The sequence below is a fragment of the Hemitrygon akajei genome, chromosome 29 (genome assembly GCF_048418815.1).
Source record: "Hemitrygon akajei chromosome 29, sHemAka1.3, whole genome shotgun sequence".
Lineage (NCBI taxonomy): Eukaryota > Metazoa > Chordata > Chondrichthyes > Myliobatiformes > Dasyatidae > Hemitrygon > Hemitrygon akajei.
Window position 1 is genome coordinate 47,112,695 of NC_133152.1, and position 23,958 is coordinate 47,136,652.

At 44.7% G+C, this 23,958-nt stretch overlaps 1 protein-coding gene across 29 annotated transcripts in view; it reads right to left on the reverse strand.

Moving 5' to 3' along the window:
* The window catches only part of rap1gapa (RAP1 GTPase activating protein a), a 529,693-nt gene that overhangs the window by 42,104 nt on the left and 463,631 nt on the right, over positions 1–23,958 (reverse strand). For 26 of the 29 annotated variants that reach the window (XM_073032373.1, XM_073032371.1, XM_073032357.1 and 23 more), the window contains 2 exons: positions 23,615–23,755; positions 1,838–1,969 (listed from right to left, as the gene is read on the reverse strand). In XM_073032373.1, the coding sequence (XP_072888474.1) occupies positions 1,838–1,969; positions 23,615–23,755 (273 nt within the window). Of the gene's footprint in view, positions 1–1,837; positions 1,970–10,821; positions 13,052–23,614; positions 23,756–23,958 lie in introns of those variants that run through there. The other 3 variants (XM_073032370.1, XM_073032367.1, XM_073032381.1) reach the window with 2 other exon arrangements.

Genomic DNA, 23,958 nt, shown 5'->3' on the forward strand with positions numbered 1-23,958 from the left:
CATACATAAGGCATGGGCAATCATAGTATTTGACCATGATTGTTCTTGGCAAATTTTTCTACAGAAGTGGTTTGCCACTGCTTTCTAGGCAGTGCTTTTATAAGAAGGGTGATATACATCACACTTTGTAGAAAGGTGTTGCCCCTCAGGTTCCAATTAATTTTTTCCCTCTCAACTTAAAGCTGTCTTCTGGTTCTTGGTTCCTCAAAGCCCTAGGGGTGGACAGAGGAGAAATGAGTGCATTCACTCTACCTATGCCCCTCATAATTTTCTACACCTCTCTCAGTCTCCTAATCTCAAAGAAATAAAGTCCTAGTCTGTCTATTGTCTCCCTATAATGTCTTTGTAAATCTACCTCACTACTTCCTTTATTTCTGTATTTGCACTACTTATTTAACTGTTTAATATATTGATACTGTAATTCACAGTCTTTTTTCTATTGCATTGTACTGCTGCCACAAAGTCAACAAATTTCACAGCATATGCTGGTGATATAAAATCTGATTCTGAAATCTTATCTCCACTCTTCCCAGTTTAATAACATTATTGTAATGCAGGGCGAGCAAAATTGAACGCACTACTCCAAACTCAGCTTCAGCAGTGTCCTGTATAACTGCACTGTGACCTCCCAACCCTGATACCCAGTACAGTACCCTGAACGATGTAGGCCAGAATATTGAAACACTTCTACAAGACCCTGGCTTCTGTGACTCCACACTCAGTGAAGCATGCAAGTCCTTTCTGTACTGCCGAGGGTCCCACCATCCACTGTGGAAGTTCCACCCAGATTTAACTTTCCAAATAAAGGAATATTCAGAAGAAATTAGTTACCATTTTTCATCTTAAGTGTACACTTATTGTATAAAGATGGATGGTTTGATAGATTCCTGTTGACATTGCAAGACTCAGTGTTTACTATATAATCATATGAAATCAATACGTTGGTAGCAAAAACCTCCCAGATTCAGAATCGGCATCAATAATGTTGTTGCTGAGGAAGTATTAACTGCTTTATGAAATCATAAATGATTTTCATTTCAAACTTGTACAGGATTAGTGAATTATTCATTTAGAGTTACAGCGCACTACAGGCCTTTCTGGCCCAACGAGCCATACACCCAGCAACCCACCGATTCAACCTGAGCCTAATCAAGGGACAATTTGCAGTGACCAATTGGCCTGCCCCCTGGAGAAGCCGGAGCACCCAGAGGCAACACGTGCACTCACAGGGACAACGCGCAGACTCCTTACAGACGGTGCTGGAATTGAACACGGAAATCTGGGACGCCCTGAGCTGTAACAGTGTTGCGCCAAACACTACGCTACCGTGGCACCCTCCGATACTTCCCAAGCCTCTTGCCTCTTTACACCGAAGCACACAATACTGTGTGGTGTGGCTAATTGGTTCATGAGAGGTTCTGCTTCAACACTTGTCGCTGGCTTGAATGTGTCTCTTTGACTCGGTAAAGGATTAAAGAACAATTAAAGCGCGGGATAGGCCCTCTGGCCCTTTGAGCCACGCCACCCAGCAACTCTGATTTAACCTTCACAGGACCATTAACCTACCTGGTACGTCTCTGGAATGTGGGAGGAAACCAGAAGCACTGGAGAAAACCCACACATTGCCTTGGGGGGGGGGGGGGGAGGGACATACAGAGACTCCTTAGAGAGGATGCTGGGATTGAACTCTGACCTCTGACGCCCCAAGCTGTAGTAGCGTTGCGCTAACCACCGTGCTACCATGGCACTCCAAGGTTCCCAGATGTGAGCTTTCAAAGCTGTTGATTTCAGTACTTGTGCCTTTCGATGTCTCTGTCTGATAGGGGCTGATACTTACAATGCCAGGGGCTCTGATGGTTTCTCCTGCGGTCTGGGTAAGACTGGCACTGTGACTCGAGGAGACAGTGTTCTGTTTCTTAATGCTGAGACCCATGGCATCCATCGACTGGCTTCGACTTCTAATCACCCGCTGAATAAAAAAGGTTTAATCAGTCACGTGTCTGGTTTTGTGGAATTAAGTTAAAGTGGGTATCAGCAGTCAGAGAACAAGCAACCCATTTAGAGTCAAACAGGCCCTTCAGCCCAACTGGTCAATGCCAACCAATGTCCATCTCATTAAAGTCCCATTTGCCCACGTTTTACCCATTTCCATAAAACCATAAGACACACGAGCAGAATTAGGCCATTTGCCCCATCAAATGGGCTCCACCATTCCACCATGGCTGATTTACTTTCCCTCTCAACCTCATTCTCCTGTCTTCTCCCCGTTACCTTTGACACCCTGACTAATCAACCTCTGCTTTAAATACTCTCGATGACTTGGCCTTCACAGCCATCTGTGGCAATGAATTCCACAGATTCACCACCCTCCGGCTAAAGAAATACCTCCTCATCTCTGTTCTAAATGGATGTCCTTGTATTGTGAGACTGGATTCTCTTGAAGTCCTTTCCAATCTATGGACCTGTCTGATTTTTTTTAGAAGTTATTATTGGACCTGCACTTCCTCTAGCAGTTAATTCCTGTCTGATTAAAACTATTGTCCTTCAGACCTCCTTAATTCTTCTAACCTACGCCCTGTGGTTCAAGACTCCCCTCCCCCCCTACTCTGGGAGTAAGACCGCTCATAATGTTATACACTTCTATAAGATCAGTCTTCTGTGCTCCAAGGAATAAAGATTTAGCTTGTCTGACCTCTCCCTATAACCCTGTCCCTTGAATCCAGGCAACATCCTTCTAAATCTTTCCTGTTTAGTAATATCTTTCCTATAATGGGAAACCAAAACCTACAACATACTCAAAGTGTGGTCCCACCAGTATCTTGTACAATTCCAAACTCAGTGCCCCGACTGATGAAGGCCAGTGCAGCCAAAAGCTTTCTGTCCCTGTCTACCTGTGACTCCACCTTGATCAAACAATATACTTATTGTACAAGGTCCCTCTGTACAACAGCACGCCCCAGGATGCCATGAAAGTCCTTCTTTGACTTGACTTTCCAAAATGCAACACTTTGCTCTTAAATCTGAATTAAACATTTAGCCCATAAGACATAGGAGCCGAATGAGGCCAGTCGGCCCATCAAGTCTGCTCTGCCCATCAAATCATGGTTGACTTATTATCCCTCTCAACCCCATTCTAATGCCTTCTCCTCATACCCTTTGACACCCTGACAAATAAAGGACACATCAAACTTTGCTTTAAATATACACAATAACTTGGCCTCCACAGCCATCTGTAGCAAGGAATTCTACAGGTTCACCACCCCGGCTAAAGAAATTCCTCCTCGTCTTTGTTGTAACTGGACGTCCTGAGGTTGTGTCCCCTTTATTATTCCTCAATCCGTTTATCCAGCTGATCAAAATCCTACTTTAATTCTAATAATTATCCTCAGAGTCTACATACCACTAATTTTAACATCACCTAGTTAACCTCTCGATCTGCTCCCATCTGAACGACTCTTTTTAAACTGGCTGGCTGATCGGTCCGAGATAGTGATACATCAGGCGTTGTCACAGAAAAGCAGCAGCCATCACTAAGGATCCCCACCACCCAGGCCACAAATTATGGACTCACATTTAAGGACTCTACAACTTAATATTTATTGTTTTATTATTATTATTATTATTATTATTATTATTATTATATTTTTACTTTTCCTCAGCTTCAGCTGGCACCACCTGAGGTATACGCAGAGCCGAGCACACTCATCTCTCAACTGATAGGAACTTACAGACTAATCTATTGTTGTTTCTTTTGGGTGGCTTTTTGAAGATTTACATAGATATTGCTGTGTAGGCCTAATTGTTTAATACTATTGTGCAGTGCCTTTGGGATGATACCGGTTATAGATATTACTATTGTGACAACGTATACCCTGTTCATGTTCCAGAGTCTTTCAATTTCCTCTTTTAATCAGCATATTTCTGGTGTTTTTCACTTACTGATTTCTGTATGTTATGTGTGTTTGGAATGACGATATCTATTAAACAAGTTGTTCTTGCTTGTCCATCCTGTTATATTATACCCGGATGGTTATTATGGATTACCCTATCAGTAATAATGGATCGGTTGTAATATAATTTGTAGAACTGTGTAGCATTCATAGAATCAGGGTCTTGGATGTTTATTTCTGTGACTATTTTACTGATATACTGTATGTGCTTGCCTTCTCATATGTGCTGTATGTGCCCTGTGCCATGTGAGACTGTTGGTACTGCGTGTGGCACCTTGGCACCAGAGTGATGTTGTTTTGTTTGACTGTATTCATGAGCAATTAAACTTGAATTGAATTTAAGTTCCTTTGGTGAGATTCTGAGCATATTTTATCAGCAAAATCTCTCCCCTAAAATCCCCTGGACCAACAGAAAGACAGGAAAGGGATTTAGAAAGAGAAAGTACGGTTTAACCGGGAGAGGTGAGGGATTGTGGGTAGAGGAGCAGTTAAGGTGAGGGAAGACATTGGTGTTTACTGAGCAGTGAAAAGGAACAGAGTGTTTAAGGGGGCACACAGGACAGTTTGCTTTATGGGAGAAAACGGTACATAAGAACAGGCATTCGTGTTGGAACGGCATCAGACTCTGATTGCACTACTACAACGTAGCATTCTGGTCACTAGGAAGGACCCTATGGCACTGGAGTGAGTGCAGTGAAGGTTTACACGGCTGGACAGTTGTAGCCAGGAGAGGATCATCCACCTCAGAGCCAAGGCCGGGACTGTCCACCTTAGAGACCAGGCCGGGACTGTCCACCTTAGAGATCAGGCTGGGACTGTCCACCTTAAAGACCAGGCTGGGACTGTCCACCTTAGAGACCAGGCCGGGACTGTCCACAATGACCAGGCTGGGACTGTCCACCTTAGAGACCAGGCCGGGACTGTCCACCTTAATGACCAGACTGGGACTGTCCACCTTAATGACCAGGCTGGGACTGCCCACAGTCAAGGCCCAGGGCTGCTTAACCGATGTATCTTTAGAGGCTGAGACTGCATCAACAGAAATTCGATCTTCTTAGCAGAGAGATCAGTTACCAGGGACATCGGTTTAAGGCCATGATTGATTGGAGGGAAGTTGGTCAGCTGGCTGAACTCACTGACTAAAACCACCCTCGCATTCTTTCCAGAGCACCTGGTGAAGCAGTGGAAGTACGGTTAGCAATCGACAGGATCAATGTACCCAGAGCTGAGAAACAGGACTAATCCAGATTAATGTGACTGATCTGAATCACTTCTCTGGGTCAGCCTGGACGTGACAGTGGAGCACATAGCTTCCATTTGCTTCACTGCAATGGGTACTATTGGGTACATATACCACTTCAGCAATACAACTGCAAAGATTTTTCATTCTTCATTCTCTTAGAGTGGTACAGCATTGAAAGAGGCCCTCTAGTGCAGGAGATCCATGCTGTCTACTAACCACCCATCTACAGTAATCTTCTTTTATTCCTTTTCTAAAATTCTTCTGCATTCCCTAATACCCCCAAAGATTCTACCCCTCACCCTTACTCTAGGGACAATTTACTGCGGCCTGCTACCTCACCAACGTACACGCCTTTATTCATTAGGAGCCTGACGAGATTTGGAACATCACCAAAGACTCTCACAAATTCTAGAGAAGTACTGTGGAGAGCATTCTAACTGGTTGCATCGCCCCATGTTACGGAGGGGCCACTGCACAGGATCGGAAAAGGCTGCAGAAAGCTATGAGCTCAGCCTGCTCCATCGTGGGCACAGTGACGAGGACATCTTCAAAAGGCAGTGCCTCAGAAAGGTGGCAACCTTTATTAAAGACCCCCATCACTAAGATTTGCCCTCTTCTCATTGTAACCATCAAGGCAGAGGCACAGGAGCCTGAAGACACACACTCATTATTTTAGGAACAGCTTTTCCCCCTCTGCTATCAGATTTCTGACTGAACAACAAACCTATGAACACTCCCTCAATATTGTTTTTCTTTTTTTTTGCTCTTCTTGCACTACTTACTTAATTTAATTTTGAAAATATATTTCTTACTGAAATGCATAGTTTGTTTATCATTATGTATTGCAATGTACTACTGCAGAGAAACAGTAAATTTCACAACTTATGCCAGAGAAGTTAAGCCCGATTTTGATTCTGGATGTGGAAGATCCCTACAGCCTCAGGGAGAACACACACAGACAACAGCGGAGGCCAGGATCGAACCCATCTTGCCTGAGTTGTGGGGCAGCAGCTCTACCCACTGTGCAACTTGCCTCCACAGGGAGCAGGTTGAGTTTCAGCCATAACATGTTTACCCAGGAGGAATGTAGGGAGCTTTTCATTAGCTCAACCTCTTGGCCTCTACACATTTCCTACTTCCTTTCATCTATGTGTCAAATAGTGAATTCAAGTTCAATACACTTCATTATCAAGGTGGTACGTGTTTGTTTACTTGTTCTTGCTCAGCCCTCGATAACGCTCAGTGTTCTGACAGTCTGCTTATACTGATCCCAGGATCCTTATATCCGACACATTATCTATCACCCCCGGACATTCCTCTGAAAGGCAACTGTGTATTAAAGGCTTCACTAACTTCTTGAACTAATGAGTGTTTATGAACAAGTTCACATCTCAGTGAGGTGTACCAAGAATAATCATAGAGTCTCATTGAAACCAATCGCTATTTCACCAGCAGGTTAACGTTCTCTTTTCATCTCTCTGGACATGGTCAGCAGGCTTTCGTGAGTTCTCTCCTTTTCTCTTTAACTTTTGCCAATTTTGCAGAGATTTCTCAAACAGTCAAAGATCTGAAAGCACTGAATTGCAGCTGAAAACTGGCACTGGCATTTTAAAGTGCCCTTTCGCTGCTGATTGAATCATCAGTGTCATTCTGTGCCATGTCGTATGATGTGGGCGATCACGGCCATGATTGCTCTTGGCCAATATTTCCACAGAAGTGGTTTGTCATTGCCTCGTTCTGGGCAGTGTCTTTACAAGATGGGTGACCCCCAGCCATTATCAGATTGTCTGCCTGGCATCAGTGGTCGCATAACCAGGACGTGATATGTACTGCTGCTCATACGGCCATCCACCACCTGCTCCCATGGCTTCACGTGACCCTGAACGGGGGCTAAGCAGGCGCTATACCTTGCCCAAGGGTGACTGCAGGCTAGCGGAGGGAAGGAGTGCCCTACACCTCCTTTGTAGAGATGTATCTCTACTCTGCCTCCCAAACTAATCAAAAACTTCCAATTCATTAATTTCTTGAGCTGTGGGTGGGACTGCCAAAGCTGATATTCATTACTAATCTCTAATTACTGTTGAATATAAAACATAGGACATTGAAAAATGCAGCACAGTACAGGCCCTTCAGCCCACAATGCTGTGCTGACCTTTTAACCTACTCCAAGATCAATCTGACCCTTCCCTCCCACATACCCTCCTTTTTACTATCATCCGTGTGTCTACTCTATCTACGAGTCTCTTAAATGTCCCTAATGTATCTGTCTCTATCAGCATGCCAGGCAGTGTGGTTCTTAAACCTACAACTCTCTGTATATAAACACCTATTTTTGACATCCCCCCTATAGAGTTCTCCGATCACTTTAAAATTATGCTAACTTGATCAGGCATTTCCACCCTGGGGCAAGTCTCTGACTGTCCACTCCATCTATGTCTCTTACCATCTTGTACACCTCTATCGAGTGACCTCTTTGCTCTAAAGAGAAAAGCCCCAGCTCGCTCAACGTGTCCTTATAAGACGTGCTCTCTAATCTAGAGAACATCCTGGTAAGCCTCTGCACCCTCTCTAAAGCCTCCACACGGTAGGAAGTGGTGGGTAACATTTCTGAGTTATCGGTGTGTTGGAAGTGTCACACACTGTATGTGGGGTTACAGGACTAATCTCCAAGTCATTGAACAGAGAACACGACAGGCCGTTCAGAACACAGCAGTCTGTCGACCTTTTAACCTACTCTAAGGTCCATCTAACCCGTCTCTCTCACATAGCCCTCATCAATGTACCTATCTCAGAGTTTCTTAAGTGCTCTTAATGTACATATCTACCTCTACCACCATCCCGGCAGGATGTTCTACACACCCCCACTCTCCTACCTCTGATATCCCCCCTCTACCTTCCTCCAATCACCTTAAAATGATGCCCCCTTGTACTAGCCATTTCCACCCTGGGAAAACGTCAGGATGGCGGGGAACGGACAGGAGGCGGTGTTCTGTGCAATGCTGTCAGTATGACCAAGGTAAGTAACAATGATGTGTTTGGAGGGTGATATACTCTGCAACGATGAAGGAACGACAAATGTGGAGTTAAACAGTTGCCTTTGCCTGGACGGTGTCAAATCCCTTCAGAGTTTTTGAGATGCTTTCATTCCAAGCAAGTGGAGAGTGCTCTGTTACAATCCTGACGTCAGCTTTGTAGATGTTGGAAAATCTTTGGGGTGCCAGGAGGTTGTTTATTTATTTAGCAATGTGGTGCAGATCAATGACCAATTAACCTACTAACCAGTACGGCTTTGGACTGTGGAAGGAAACTGGAGGAAAACCCTGTGTATTATGGGAAGACATACAAACCCCTTACAGACAGTGTCAGAATTGAACTCTGAACTCTGACTCCCCGAGCTGTAATATTACAGTTAATCGCTCCTCTGCCGTAGCACCCCAACTGAGGTGAGTCACTCACAACAGGATCCTCATCCTTAGACCTGCTCTAATAGCCACAGTAGATTTCCCAGAGTCATACAGCTTGGAAACAAGCCCTTTGGCCCATCTCATCCATGCCAACTATGTTGCCCAGCAAGCTCGTTGTATCTGCCCAAGTTTGGCCCAAAGCCCTCTAAACCTCTCCTACCCATGTACTTAAAGAGATGGCTTTTAAATGTCACTAATGTGCCCACCTCAATCAGTCTTCCTGGCAGCTCATTCCAAATACACAGCACTCTCCGTGTGAAGAAGCTTCCCCGATGTATCTTTTAATCTCTTGCCTCTGATCTGAAACCTCTTGTTTTAGCACTTCCTCCCTGGGAAAAAGACTATGTCCTTACATCCAGTCCATGCACGTTACCAACTTATATACCTCTATCAGGCAACCCTCAACCTCCTAATAAATGAAATAGGAGTGGACAAAATATTGAGGCCCCCGTTGGTCAGGGCAACCATGGATGTTGGGTCCCAGCTGTTTACATAATACACACGCCAGGGCAGTATAATATGGAGAGAGAGGCTGTGGGATGTCAAAGCGTTGGGATGAACAGTGTTTTTTTTCATGAAGTCTATATCATAGAATGGATGTAGAGTGTCTAGCACCAGAGGGCAATTCAACCGCCAGGGGTAGGATATGTTAAAGTGCCGGGGTTAGGACTGAGTTTAAGTTACCATTCAATGTATTTTAGTAAACTATTTAAGAACTTTTTAAAAGCTATTTATTAGATAGATAGATAGATAGATAGATACTTTATTCATCCCCATGGGGAAATTCAACTTTTTTTTCCTATGTCCCATACACTTGTTGTAGCAAAACTAATTACATACAATACTTAACTCAGTAAAAAAATATGATATGCATCTAAATCACCGTCTCAAAAAGCATTAATAGCTTTTAAAAAGTTCTTAAGTCCTGGCGGTAGAATTGTAAAGCCTAATGGCATTGGGGAGTATTGACCTCTTCATCCTGTCTGAGGAGCATTGCATCGATAGTAACCTGTCACTGAAACTGCTTCTCTGTCTCTGGATGGTGCTATGTAGAGGATGTTCAGAGTTATCCATAATTGACCGTAGCCTACTCAGCGCCCTTCGCTCAGCTACCGATGTTAAACTCTCCAGTACTTTGCCCACGACAGAGCCCGCCTTCCTTACCAGCTTATTAAGACGTGAGGCGTCCCTCTTCTTAATGCTTCCTCCCCAACACGCCACCACAAAGAAGAGGGCGCTCTCCACAACTGACCTATAGAACATCTTCAGCATCTCACTACAGACATTGAATGACGCCAACCTTCTTAGGAAGTACATTCGACTCTGTGCCTTCCTGCACAAGGCATCTGTGTTGGCAGTCCAGTCAAGCTTCTCGTCTAACTGTACTCCCAGATACTTGTAGGTCTTAACCTGCTCCACACGTTCTCCATTAATGATCACTGGCTCCATATGGGGCCTAGATCTCCTAAAGTCCACCACCATCTCCTTGGTCTTGGTGATATTGAGACGCAGGTAGTTTGAGTTGCACCATATCACAAAGTCCTGTATCAGTTTCCTATACTCCTCCTCCTGTCCATTCCTGACACACCCCACTATGGCCGTGTCATCAGCGAACTTCTGCACATGGCAGGACTCTGAGTTATATTGGAAGTCTGATGTGTACAGGGTGAACAGGACCGGAGAGAGTACGGTTCCCTGCGGCGCCCCTGTGCTGCTGACCACCGTGTCAGACCTACAGTCTCCCAACCGCACATACTGAGGTCTATCTGTCAAGTAGTCCACTATCCAATCCACCATGTGAGAGTCTACTCCCATCTCCGTTAGTTTGTGCCTTAAGATCTTGGGCTGGATGGTGTTAAAGGCACTAGAGAAGTCAAGGAATGTAATCCTCACAGCACAACTGACCCCCTCTAGGTGAGAGAGTGATTTGTGCAGCAAATACGTGATAGCATCCTCCACTCCCACCTTCTCCTTATATGCAAACTGAAGAGGATTAATGCTTTTTGAAAGGGTGATTTTAGATGCATATCATATTATACTGAGTTAAGTATTGTATGTAATTAGTTTTGCTACAATAAGTGTATGGGACATTGGAAAAAATGTTGAATTTCCCCATGGGGATGAATAAAGTATCTATCTATCTATCTATCTATCTATCTATATCTATCAGATGGAGGGGCGTCCTTTTAGAATGGAGATAAGGAGGAATTTCTTTAGCTAGAGAGTGGTGAATCTGTGGAATTCTTTGCCACAGGCAGCTGTGGAGGCCAAGACTTTAAGTATATTTAAGGCAGAGGTTGATAGATTCTCGATCGGTCAGGGCATTAACAGATACATGGCGGGGGAAGGCAGATTGGGGCCTTGAGGAAAATTGGATCAGCCATGATGAAATGGCAGAGCAGACTCGATGGCCCAAATGGCCTAATTCTGCTCCCATATCTTATGGACTTATGGTTTCTTTGGGGACTTTGCATGGTGGGTGGTGGGGGCTGAGGCAGATGGGGGAGTTAATGCTTTGCTGCTGTTTGTGTGTGGGGAGGAGGGCTTGGGGTTCTAATGTATTTTGGTCATTTATTCGTAGGGATTTTTCTTTCGTTTTGTGGATGTGAAGCGTAAGAACTTCAGGTTTCATACTGTCTCTGTTCCCTGATACTAAATTGAATCATTGAACCACTGAAGCGGTGACCCACACACCGGGCTGCCCTCTCCACACAGCTGATGAATCCAAGGGGATGGCAGAGATCGATACAGTTTGGCACCAGCGGTGTCGCAGGACTTGCCAGTCAGTGTGGAACTCGACCTAGATCTGCCCTAGGGATTCCAGCTCTGCATTTTCCCACAGGGTTTACCCCTGAAGCCTTCCCCATGAGTGGGGAGGTCTGAAATCAGAGTTTTCATTTTCCGAGATGAACTGATGAGACCCATCTGCTGGGAGTAGACAAAACAACCCGCAGTATTACAAGAACTTTATCACTGTGTAGCACAGTCCTTCTGCAGTAGATTAGGGCAGAGACCCTGGCAGCAGGATCGCTCATCTCTGAAGGCAGCTGTTGCAGATCTGATAACATCAACTCTACACAAAGATGCTTTGACAAACAACTTCTGTTGACCCCTGGGATTTTTCTGTAGAACTTTTAGATTTGATCTGGAGCTCAGGGTTGAAATCTCTGAACAGTGTAGTTCTGAAGTGATGGGGAACTTCTCTTGGCTACATCCTTTCCCAGACTGGGACAGCAGTTCGTGCAATGTTGATACCTTGTGGACCAGGCCCTCCCAGCCCTTTGAGCTGTGCCACAAGCAACTCCCGGTTTAGTCCTAGCCAAATCACGGGACAATTTACGACCCATTAGCCTACTGACTGGTACGTCTTTGGCCTGTGTGAGGAAACTGGAGCATCCGGAGGAAACCCACACGATCACGGGGAGAACGTACAAACTCTTACAGAGGATGCTGGAATTGAACTCCGACCTCTGATGCCCCGAGCTGTAATAGTGTCGGGTTAAATGCTATGTTACCATGGTGCTACAACGCCAGCCGTCACTGATCGAGGTTCAATTCCTGCTGCTGTCTGTAAGGAGTTTGCACGTTCTCCCTGTGACTGGGTGGGCTTCCTCGGAGTGCTTGAGTCTTCTCCCAAACTCCAAAGACGGACAGGTCAGGGTTGGTGAGTTGTGGCCATGCTATGCTGGTGCCAGAAGCATGGCAGCACTTGCGGGCTGCCCCCAGCACATCCTTAGACTGTGTTGGTTGCTAATGCAAACGACACATTTCACTGCCTGCCTTGATGCACGAATGGCCAATAAAGCTCAGCTTTAAATCTTTAAAACCACAGTGCAGGCTCTAACGGGACAGTCGGGTGCTGCACACAAGGAAGGCCAGACATACATAAGGGTGGTGAGGACAGACACACGCGTTAGATCAACCAAGTTACCAAGGCAACGAGCTGTGTGCGAGAGATGAGACTGATGTAGACTCGGTAAGGGTACAAGTGAAGTCAGACTAGTCCATACATGATGCTTTCTTACAGCTATACACATACTAACCCTTCACCAGGACAATCCTGATGAAGAAATTCGCAAATATCCTCGCTTAAAAACGTGGGAAATAAGAGCTGGTACATGGGACACTACAGCAGAGTCCAGGTCCTTCAGCCCACAATGCTGTGCTGCCTTTTAACCTACTCCAAGATCAATCCAACCCTTCCCTCCTACACAGTCATCCAGCTTTCTAAATCCACGTGTCTATCCTAGAGTATCTTCTGATCCTCATCAGGACTCTCGGCCCGAAACATCGATGCTTATTCATTTCCCCAGATGCTGCCTGATCTGCTGAGTTCCTCCAGCATTTTGTGTGTGCTGTCATTCATGTTGAGTATCTTTTGCCTGAGTCTGTGACTGAAACAGAGAGAAGGTGTGATGTAGTAGTCATCTGCAGTTAGGTGTAGTTCAAGTTCAAATATATTGTCATTCAACCAGACACAGGAACACAGCCAAACAAAACGGCGTATCTCTGGGTTACACAGAACACAGAGCTGACAGTCACACTCAACACAAGCACATAGAGTGACACACAATGTAACATACAGTCACACTCAGCACGAGCACACAGAGTGACACACAATGTAACATACAGTTACACACAGCACAAGCACATATAATTACACACAACGTAACAGACAGTCACACTCAGCACAAGCACATATAGTGACACACAATGTAACATACAGTCACACTCAGCACAAGCACATAGAGACATACAACATAACATAGTCACACTCAGCACAAGCACATATAGTGACACACAACATAACATACAGTCACACTCAGTACAAGCACATATAGTGACACACAATGTAACATACAGTCACACTCAGCACAAGCACATAGAGTGACACATAACATAACATACAATCACACTCAGCACAAGCACATAGTGACACACAACATAACATACAGTCACACTCAGCACAAGCACATAGAGTGACACACAATGTAACATACAGTCACACTCAGCACAAGCACAGAGTGACACACAACGTAACATACAGTCACACTCAGCACAAGCACATATAGTGACATACAACGTAACATACAGTCACACTCAGCACAAGCACATAGAGTGACACACAACGTAACATACAGTCACACTCAGCACAAGCACATAGAGTGACACACAACGTAACATACAGTCACACTCAGCACAAGCACATATAGTGACACACAACGTAACATACAGTCACACTCAGCACAAGCACATAGAGTGACACACAGCGTAACATACAGTCACACTCAGCACAAGCACATATAGTGACATACAATGTAACATACAGTCACACTCAGCACAAGCACATAGAGTGACACACAACAGAACATAGTCACACTCAGCACAAGCACATAGAATGACATACAATGTAACATAGTCACACTCAGCACAAGCACATATAGTGACACACAACATAACATACAGTCACACTCAGCACAAGCACATAGTGACACACAACGTAACATACAGTCACACTCAGCACAAGCACATATAGTGACACACAATGTAACATACAGTCACACTCAGCACAAGCACATAGAGTGACACATAACATAACATACAGTCACACTCAGCACAAGCACATAGTGACACACAACATAACATACAGTCACACTCAGCACAAGCACATATAGTGACACACAACGTAACATACAGTCACACTCAGCACAAGCACATAGAGTGACACACAAAGTAACATACAGTCACACTCAGCACAAGCACATAGAGTGACACACAACGTAACATACAGTCAAACTCAGCACAAGCACATAGAGTGACACACAAAGTAACACAGTCACACTCAGCACAAGCACAGAGTGACACACAACGTAACATACAGTCACACTCAGCACAAGCACATAGAGTGACACACAGCGTAACATACAGTCATACTCAGCACAAGCACATAGAGTGACACACAACGTAACATACAGTCACACTCAGCACAAGCACATAGAGTGACACACAGCGTAACATACAGTCACACTCAGCACAAGCACATAGAGTGACACACAATGTAACATACAGTCACACTCAGCACAAGCACATAGAGTGACACACAACGTAACATACAGTCATACTCAGCACAAGCACATATAGTGACACACAATGTAACATACAGTCACACTCAGCACAAGCACATAGAGTGACATACAATGTAACATACAGTCACACTCAGCACAAGCACAGAGTGACACACAACATAACATACAGTCACACTCAGCACAAGCACATATAGCGACATACAATGTAACATACAGTCACTCTCAGCACAAGCACATAGAGTGACACACAACGTAACATAGTCACACTCAGCACAAGCACATAGAGTGACACACAACGTAACATACAATCACACTCAACACAAGCACATATAGTGACATACAATGTAACATACAGTCACACTCAGCACAAGCACATATAGTGACATACAACGTAACATACAGTCACACTCAGCACAAGCACATATAGTGACATACAATGTAACATACAGTCACACTCAGCACAAGCACATATAGTGACATACAATGTAACATACAGTCACACTCAGCACAAGCACATAGAGTGACACACAAAGTAACATACAGTCACACTCAGCACAAGCACATAGAGTGACACACAATGTAACATACAGTCACACTCAGCACAAGCACATAGAGTGACACACAAAGTAACATACAGTCACACTCAGCACAAGCACATAGAGTGACACACAATGTAACATACAGTCAAACTCAGCACAAGCACATAGAGTGACACACAAAGTAACACAGTCACACTCAGCACAAGCACATAGAGTGACACACAACGTAACATACAGTCACACTCAGCACAAGCACATAGAGTGACACACAGCGTAACATACAGTCATACTCAGCACAAGCACATAGAGTGACACACAACGTAACATACAGTCACACTCAGCACAAGCACATAGAGTGACACACAGCGTAACATACAGTCATACTCAGCACAAGCACATAGAGTGACACACAACGTAACATACAGTCACACTCAGCACAAGCACATAGAGTGACACACAGCGTAACATACAGTCACACTCAGCACAAGCACATAGAGTGACACACAATGTAACATACAGTCACACTCAGCACAAGCACATAGAGTGACACACAACGTAACATACAGTCATACTCAGCACAAGCACATATAGTGACACACAATGTAACATACAGTCACACTCAGCACAAGCACATAGAGTGACATACAATGTAACATACAGTCACACTCAGCACAAGCACAGAGTGACACACAACATAACATACAGTCACACTCAGCACAAGCACATATAGCGACATACAATGTAACATACAGTCACTCTCAGCACAAGCACATAGAGTGACACACAACGTAACATAGTCACACTCAGCACAAGCACATAGAGTGACACACAACGTAACATACAATCACACTCAACACAAGCACATATAGTGACATACAATGTAACATACAGTCACACTCAGCACAAGCACATATAGTGACATACAACGTAACATACAGTCACACTCAGCACAAGCACATATAGTGACATACAATGTAACATACAGTCACACTCAGCACAAGCACATATAGTGACATACAATGTAACATACAGTCACACTCAGCACAAGCACATAGAGTGACACACAAAGTAACATACAGTCACACTCAGCACAAGCACATAGAGTGACACACAATGTAACATACAGTCAAACTCAGCACAAGCACATAGAGTGACACACAAAGTAACACAGTCACACTCAGCACAAGCACATAGAGTGACACACAACGTAACATACAGTCACACTCAGCACAAGCACATAGAGTGACACACAGCGTAACATACAGTCATACTCAGCACAAGCACATAGAGTGACACACAACGTAACATACAGTCACACTCAGCACAAGCACATAGAGTGACACACAGCGTAACATACAGTCATACTCAGCACAAGCACATAGAGTGACACACAATGTAACATACAGTCACACTCAGCACAAGCACATAGAGTGACACACAACGTAACATACAGTCATACTCAGCACAAGCACATATAGTGACATATAATGTAACATACAGTCACACTCAGCACAAGCACATAGAGTGACACACAACGTAACATACAGTCACACTCAGCACCAGCACATAGAGTGACACACAATGTAACATACAGTCACACTCAGCACAAGCACAGAGTGACACACAACGTAACATACAGTCACACTCAGTACCAGCACATAGAGTGACACACAGCGTAACATACAGTCATACTCAGCACAAGCACATAGAGTGACACACAATGTAACATACAGTCACACTCAGCACAAGCACATAGAGTGACACACAATGTAACATACAGTCACACTCAGCACCAGCACATAGAGTGACACACAGCGTAACATACAGTCATACTCAGCACAAGCACATAGAGTGACACACAATGTAACATACAGTCACACTCAGCACAAGCACATAGAGTGACACACAACGTAATATACAGTCATACTCAGCACCAGCACATAGAGTGATACACAGCGTAACATACAGTCATACTCAGCACAAGCACATAGAGTGACACACAATGTAACATACAGTCACACTCAGCACAAGCACATAGAGTGACACACAACGTAACATACAGTCACACTCAGCACAGGCACATATAGCACATATAATTACGATAGCAGAAAAAACATACGGTTACAAAAAATACAACAGATATTATATAGCTCGTCCCTGAGTGTCATGTCCTGTACATTGATGGTGTATGGATGTCACCCTGGTGCCACGTTTCTGCAAGAACAGTCCCCAGCAGTTCCTCATCTTGTGCTGCTGTAGGTTACTCTTCCTCTCTTCCTATGAATAACCCCCACTGTTTGCCTCGCGTGTCTCCTGCCCCCCACCACTCAAGGATTCCTAATCAGTTATGGAAACCACCACAGGATACTCCCAGACATGGGCACAATGTGCACAGGATACCCCTAGGATACCACCACAGGATACCCCTAGGATGTCATAGGATATCCCCATAATACTACTACAGGATACCCCCGGACATGGACACATCAACAAGACCAGCAAACAGCACAGACAGGATCAGCAGATGCAACAAGAGTTTCACATCTCCCCAGCATCAAGTACATCTTCAAAAAGCAATGCCACAAAAAGGCAGCATCCATCATTAAAGATCCCCATCACCCAGGACACACCCTCTTCACATTGCTACCGTCAAGGAGGTGGTACAGAAGCCTGAAGATGCACACTCCCTCAAGGAACAGTTTCTTCCCCTCTGCTATCAGATTTCTGAATTCAGATCTCATATACACTCAGATTCAGATTTCATGTACACTACCTCACTAATTTTTTTTGCTCTCTTTTTGCACAACTTATTTAATATAATGGACTCCAGTTAATTGTGTCATTGGTAAATCGGGGCAGTCACTTATTTGGACCAACTCTTAAAGAATAAAAACAAAGGAGAATAGCCAGGATTCGCTTCGTTCATTTGGGACATTATGCCGCTTAACTGCGGCGGGAGACTGTTGCCGAGCAGTTCCTAATGAATTTCAGTCGCGTGTACTTCAGTGATCGTTAGACACTACACCATGTTTAGAGTGAAAAGTTTTTAAATAGCATCAGTTGCGTGTCAGTTGTGTTCAGAAAGCAATGATTTTTGTCACTGATAGCGAGAAATAAGCAGTAAGGCAATTCAGAACTGTTTTGCTCACTGTGGTTTCAAGCATTCAGGCTTTGAAATGCCAGAAGGAAAATTAAACTATTTCACAGCTTCAGAAAGTTAAGAATTTGAAGGTATTGATAATCATCTTGAATGTTACAATGAAAAAGAAGATTTCGAGGAGGCAGTCATCAATACCATTGTATGAAGGCAGTCCATTATCTGCTCTAGGTTCCTGTGCTGATTTTGTTAACTTACAGTCAATTTATAGTTTTTATTATCATGTATTGCAGTGTACCGCTGCTGCAAAACAAGCCAGTGAGATCACAGCGGATTTGCATTGTGACGTTACATGGTGGCCATGCTCTTTCGTTTTCGAGTTTAGAAGCCTGGGTTTAGCCGATGTTGCTTTGTGTTCTCAGAGTTAGTCCAGCAGCGTCAGGTGCACTGACTGATCTCATGAGCTCCAAAACAACAGACAAACCTTTGAGGAAGGACACAACACGATACAGGAAGTGTTTTTAACTGCCATTTTCCCATTAATGTGATGACTTCCAACACAGGTTTCATCCTGCTCCCTGATTTTAACTCTCCTGAGTTCACAGGAGTTGTTGCCTCCCCCTGGACAGAAGCTTCCCCACGTGCTCTCTGTTCACTGGAGGGGAGAGCAGAACAAGTGGGGAGTTCACATCCACAGGTGAGGCTACAACTCTCCTGCATTAGAGATACAGAGTCATAGAGAAATACAGCACAGAAAAAGGCCCTTTGGCCCATCTAGCCCATGCAAAAATCATTTAAACAGCCAACTCCCATCGACCTGCACCAGGACCATAGCCATCTATACCCCTACCATCCACCTACATATCCAAACTTCTCTTAAACGTGGAAATTAAGCTCACATGCACCATTTGTGCTGGCATCTCATTCCACACTCTCATGACTCTCTGAGTGAAGAAGTTTCCCCTCATGTTCCCCTTAAACTTCTCACCTTTCACCCTTAACCCATGACCTCTAGATGTAGTCCCACCAACCTCAGTGGAAAAAGCTTGCTTGCATTTACCCTATCTATACCACTCATAGTTTTATATACCTTTATCAAATCTCCCCTCAATCTTCTACATTCTAAAGAGTACAGTCCAAATCAATTCAATCTTTCCTTATAACTCAGGTCCTTCAAACCCAGCAACATCCTTGTAAATTTTCTCTGTACTCTTTGAACCTCCTTTACATCTTTCCTGTAGGTAGGTGACTGAAGCTGCACACAATACTTCAAATTAGGCCCCATCAATGTCTTATACAACTTTAACATAACATCCCACCTCCTGTACCCAATACCTTGACTTATGAAGGCCAATGTGCCAGAAAGCTTTCTTACAACTCTATCTACCCGTGACACAACTTTCAATGAATTATGGACCTGTATTCCCAAATCCCTTTGTTCTATCACATTATTCAGCGTTCTATCGTTCACTGTGTAAGACCTACCCTGGTTGGTCCTACCAAAGTGCAAAACCTTGCACTTGTAATTCCATCTGCCATTTTTCAGCCCATTTTTCCAGCTGATGCAGATCCTCCTGCAAGCTCTGGTGGTCTTCCTCACTGTCCACTACACTCCCAATCTTGGTGTCATCTGCAAATTTGCTGATCCAGTTAACCACATTATCATCCACATCATTGATATAGAAAACAAACAACAATGGACCCAGCAACGATCTCTACGGCACACCATTAGTCACAGGTCTTCAGTCAGAGAGGCAATCACCTACTACCACTCGCTGGCTTCTCCCACAAAGCCAACGTCTAATCCAATTTACTACCTCATCCTGAATGCTGAGTGACTGGACCTTCTTGATCAGCCTCCCGGGCAGCTGACTATTCTTTGGTAAACCTACACAAGTCTACACAACCCGTTGCTTGTAGCCAGTTACTGCAGTGTAACCTGACCAGTGGTCTCCTCCTCCTGTCGCTTATAAGTAGTCCCAGCAGTACAGACCAGCATTAAGACAGCATCCATTATTAAGGACCCCCATCATCCAAGACATGCCCTCTTCTCATTGCCACCATCAGGCAGGCGGTATGGGAGCCTGAAGACACACGCTTGGCACTTCAGGAATAGCTTCTTCCTCTATTTTATTCTATTTAGAGATACTGCGTGGAACAGGACCTCTGGCCCAATGAGCTGCAATGCCCAGCAAACCACCAATTCAACACTAACATAATCACTGGATAATTTACAATGACAAATTAACCTACTGTGAAACCCACATGCTCACGGGAAGGATGTACAAACTTCTTACAGAATTGAACTCCGAACTCCAATGCCCCAAGCTGTAACAAAGTTGTGCTAACTGCTGTACTACTGTCTTTGTTGAGACCACACTTCAACCGTCAGACAACATGGAGGGGTTTAATGCTGCAGCTCTCTTGATGCCCGCCATCAAACTTTCTGGTTGGATGAAGAACAATCTCTCTGTTTCTGACAGTTATAACCACTGTGAGAATCTCACCGCGTCACAAGGGAACGCAATTCACCTGACCCAGGACAGGAAATTCTCTCCATACACCAAAATTGTAGACAGTTTCTAAAGAGAATACAGGCTGGTGTCAAGCCACAGGGGGACCTTTTCTCCTGGTGGACAATATTTCTAAAATTACTGCATGAGAAAGAGATAGAACAGCTGAGCAAATATTTCAAAAGCAGGAACAGAGGAGAGGAGGGGGGAAGTGGAAGTCGTTGGGGAGGGTGACAGAATTTGGGGAGCAAAGGAAACAAGCAAACCAGAAGTAGATTGTTTCATTTTGATGATATTATTCTGATTAAATTAGCAAGTTTATAATAACGATGAGTAGCTGTAATTCTGTAATATTAATCACTTCCTTTTCATTTTCACTTTAAAAGCTTATGGAAGTGGAAAGCCCAGGTAATGAAGGATTTTCCTGGATCCACAGTCAATGCAGAGATTACATTTACTTAGAGATACAGCACAGAACAGGTCCTTTGGGTCCAACAAACCACACCATCCAGCAACACACCAATTTAACCCCAGCCTAATGACAGGGCAATTAACCTACTAATCCATGCATCTTTGGAATGTGGGAGGAAACCAGAGCACCCGGAGGAAACTTACACAGTCACGGAGAGAACGTACAAACTCTTCACAGACATTGTCGGGATTAAACCCCGAACTCTGATGCCCCAAGCTGTGATAGCGCCTCGCTAACCGCTATGCTACCCTGGCGCCCTAAGCAAATGAGTCATACGTGGGCGGCACGCTTGCGTAGCAAGTCAGCGCACCGCTTTACAGCAGTGGCTGTAAGATCAGGGTTCAATTCCCACCAGCGTCTGTAAGGAGTTTGCACATTCTCCCCATGACCGCATAGGTTTCCTCCAGGTGCTCCGGTTTCCTCCCGCATCTCCAAAATGCATCGGTTAGGGATAGTGAGTTGTGGGCATGCTATGTTGGTGCCAAAAGTGAGGTAACACCTACGGCCTTCCCCCAGCATTACCCTTGCTGACGTGATTTGACACATTTCACTGTAAGTTGCAAGGTAGATTTGGCAAACGAATCCAGTCTGTAAGTCGGCAGATGTGATGGGCATACCGATCTACAGAACTGGAATACTAACAGGCAGTCCTTGTTCACCACAGATCCCTGATGGAATCTCATTGCAATGACTACAAGCAGTGCTGGCCGTTACACTAATGTCACCAAAGGTGCTTTATGGACAAACGCAAGAGATCCTGCAGATGCTGGAAATCCAGAGCAACACACACAAAATGCTGGAGGAACTCAGCAGGCCAGGCAGCATCTATGGAAGTCTACATTTTGGGCTGAGACCGTTCATCAGGACTGAAAAGGAAGGGAAAAGACATCAGAATAAACAGGTGGGGGGAAGGGAAAGAGTGCAAGCCAGTAGGTGATTGGTGAAGCCAGGTGGGTGGGAGAGGGGATGAAGTAAGAAGCTGGGAGGTGATAGGTGGGACAGGTAAAGGGCTGGAGAGGAAGGAATCTGATAGGAGAGGAGAGTGGACCCTGGGAGAAAGGGAAGGAGGAGGGGCACCAGCGGGAGGTGATGGGCAGGTGAGGAAAAGAGGTAAGGGTATAAGAAAATGAAGAAGAGGGAAGGGGGAGGGGGAAATACCAGAAGTTGGAGAAAGTGATGTTCATGCCATCAAGTTAAGGCTACCTAGATGGAATATGAGGTGTATTCACAACCTCAACCCTGAGGATGGCCTCATGGTGGCAGAAGAGGAGGCCATGAACTGACATGTCAGAAAGGGAATGAGGATAGGAAGTAAAATGGTTGCCCCCGGGAAATCGCACTTTTTTGTGGATGGAGTGAAGGTTTATGGATGTTTCCGCTGACGTTATTCCAATAAAGTTATGGCCAAGGAATAAAGAGTATCCCAGGCATTCAGTTCCTCAGGACACCATTGTACTGAAGTCAGGACATGGGATTTTCACTTCTGACAATGTTTAACCAGGGGAGTTAATCAGTGAAATGTTTCCATGGAGATATGTTAACTTACAGAATCACATTTGTAATGTGCTCCAGCGTTTAGCGGCTCCATCAATGTAATTAATGAGCACTTGAGACCATATCAAACTTAAGGCATCATTGGGGTGTATGGGGTGTCCAGGGAGGGGTAGCACCTCTAGTGGAGGGGCTTTTGTCTCCATTCTGGGGCAGCTCACTCACCTTTGGTCCCCACCGGACACTTATCTCTCACCTGTGGCTCCAAGTATCTGTGTGCATTACACTGCTTCAACAGGCAAGCTAAACCAGGTGCGGGTCTCATCCCCCGGTGAGATAGGGACATGCTTGTCCTAGCATGCAAAGTCAGCTCTGGCTGATGGGCAGATGAGATCTACAGTGAGATACAACGACCCAGAAGGTGGTTTTGCAACGCTCTGTGGAGAGCGAAGGGCGTGCTAAGACACAGAAGTAGTCACGGTTATCCACTGCAACCAAGGAAGACCCCAGTTTCTGATGACTGCTCACACACAGGACCCGGGTTGAGAGAGTGGAACTGCCCCAATGAATGGCTTTTCCACTTTAAAAACCCTCCCGCAGGCTTCACTGTCATTGTCGGATATAACGGACAACCCTGCTATCAGCTAATCAGAGGAAAATCATTCACTGTAAATTTAATTAAATCAATTATTTCTTGGGGTCAACCAAATGAACTGAAAGATGATATAATGAAATTCAGTGGATGAAAGATAATGTTACCTTAAAGGATTCAAAAAATCCTCCTCCTCCACTTCCTCCATTCTCAATCTTCTCATCCTCGTTGACCAGCCCCATCATGGCCTGGCTGTTTACATGCAGCTCTTCATAGAGGGTCTCCAGCAGGGCTGTCCTTGTCCGTTCCTTCATCACCCGCACCGCACAGAGGTAAGGGAGCAAATAAAAGGGTTAAACTGAGCTGCAATCTGTCTGCATTCTGCACAGGTGATGCTAACCGTTCTGCATTACCCAGTGGGATTCTCCCTAAACTACACAGATACCTTGGTGTGTGTTCAAGCAAGTCCGTCCCACATCTCGGGCATACTTAACGGGCACTCTACCTTCTC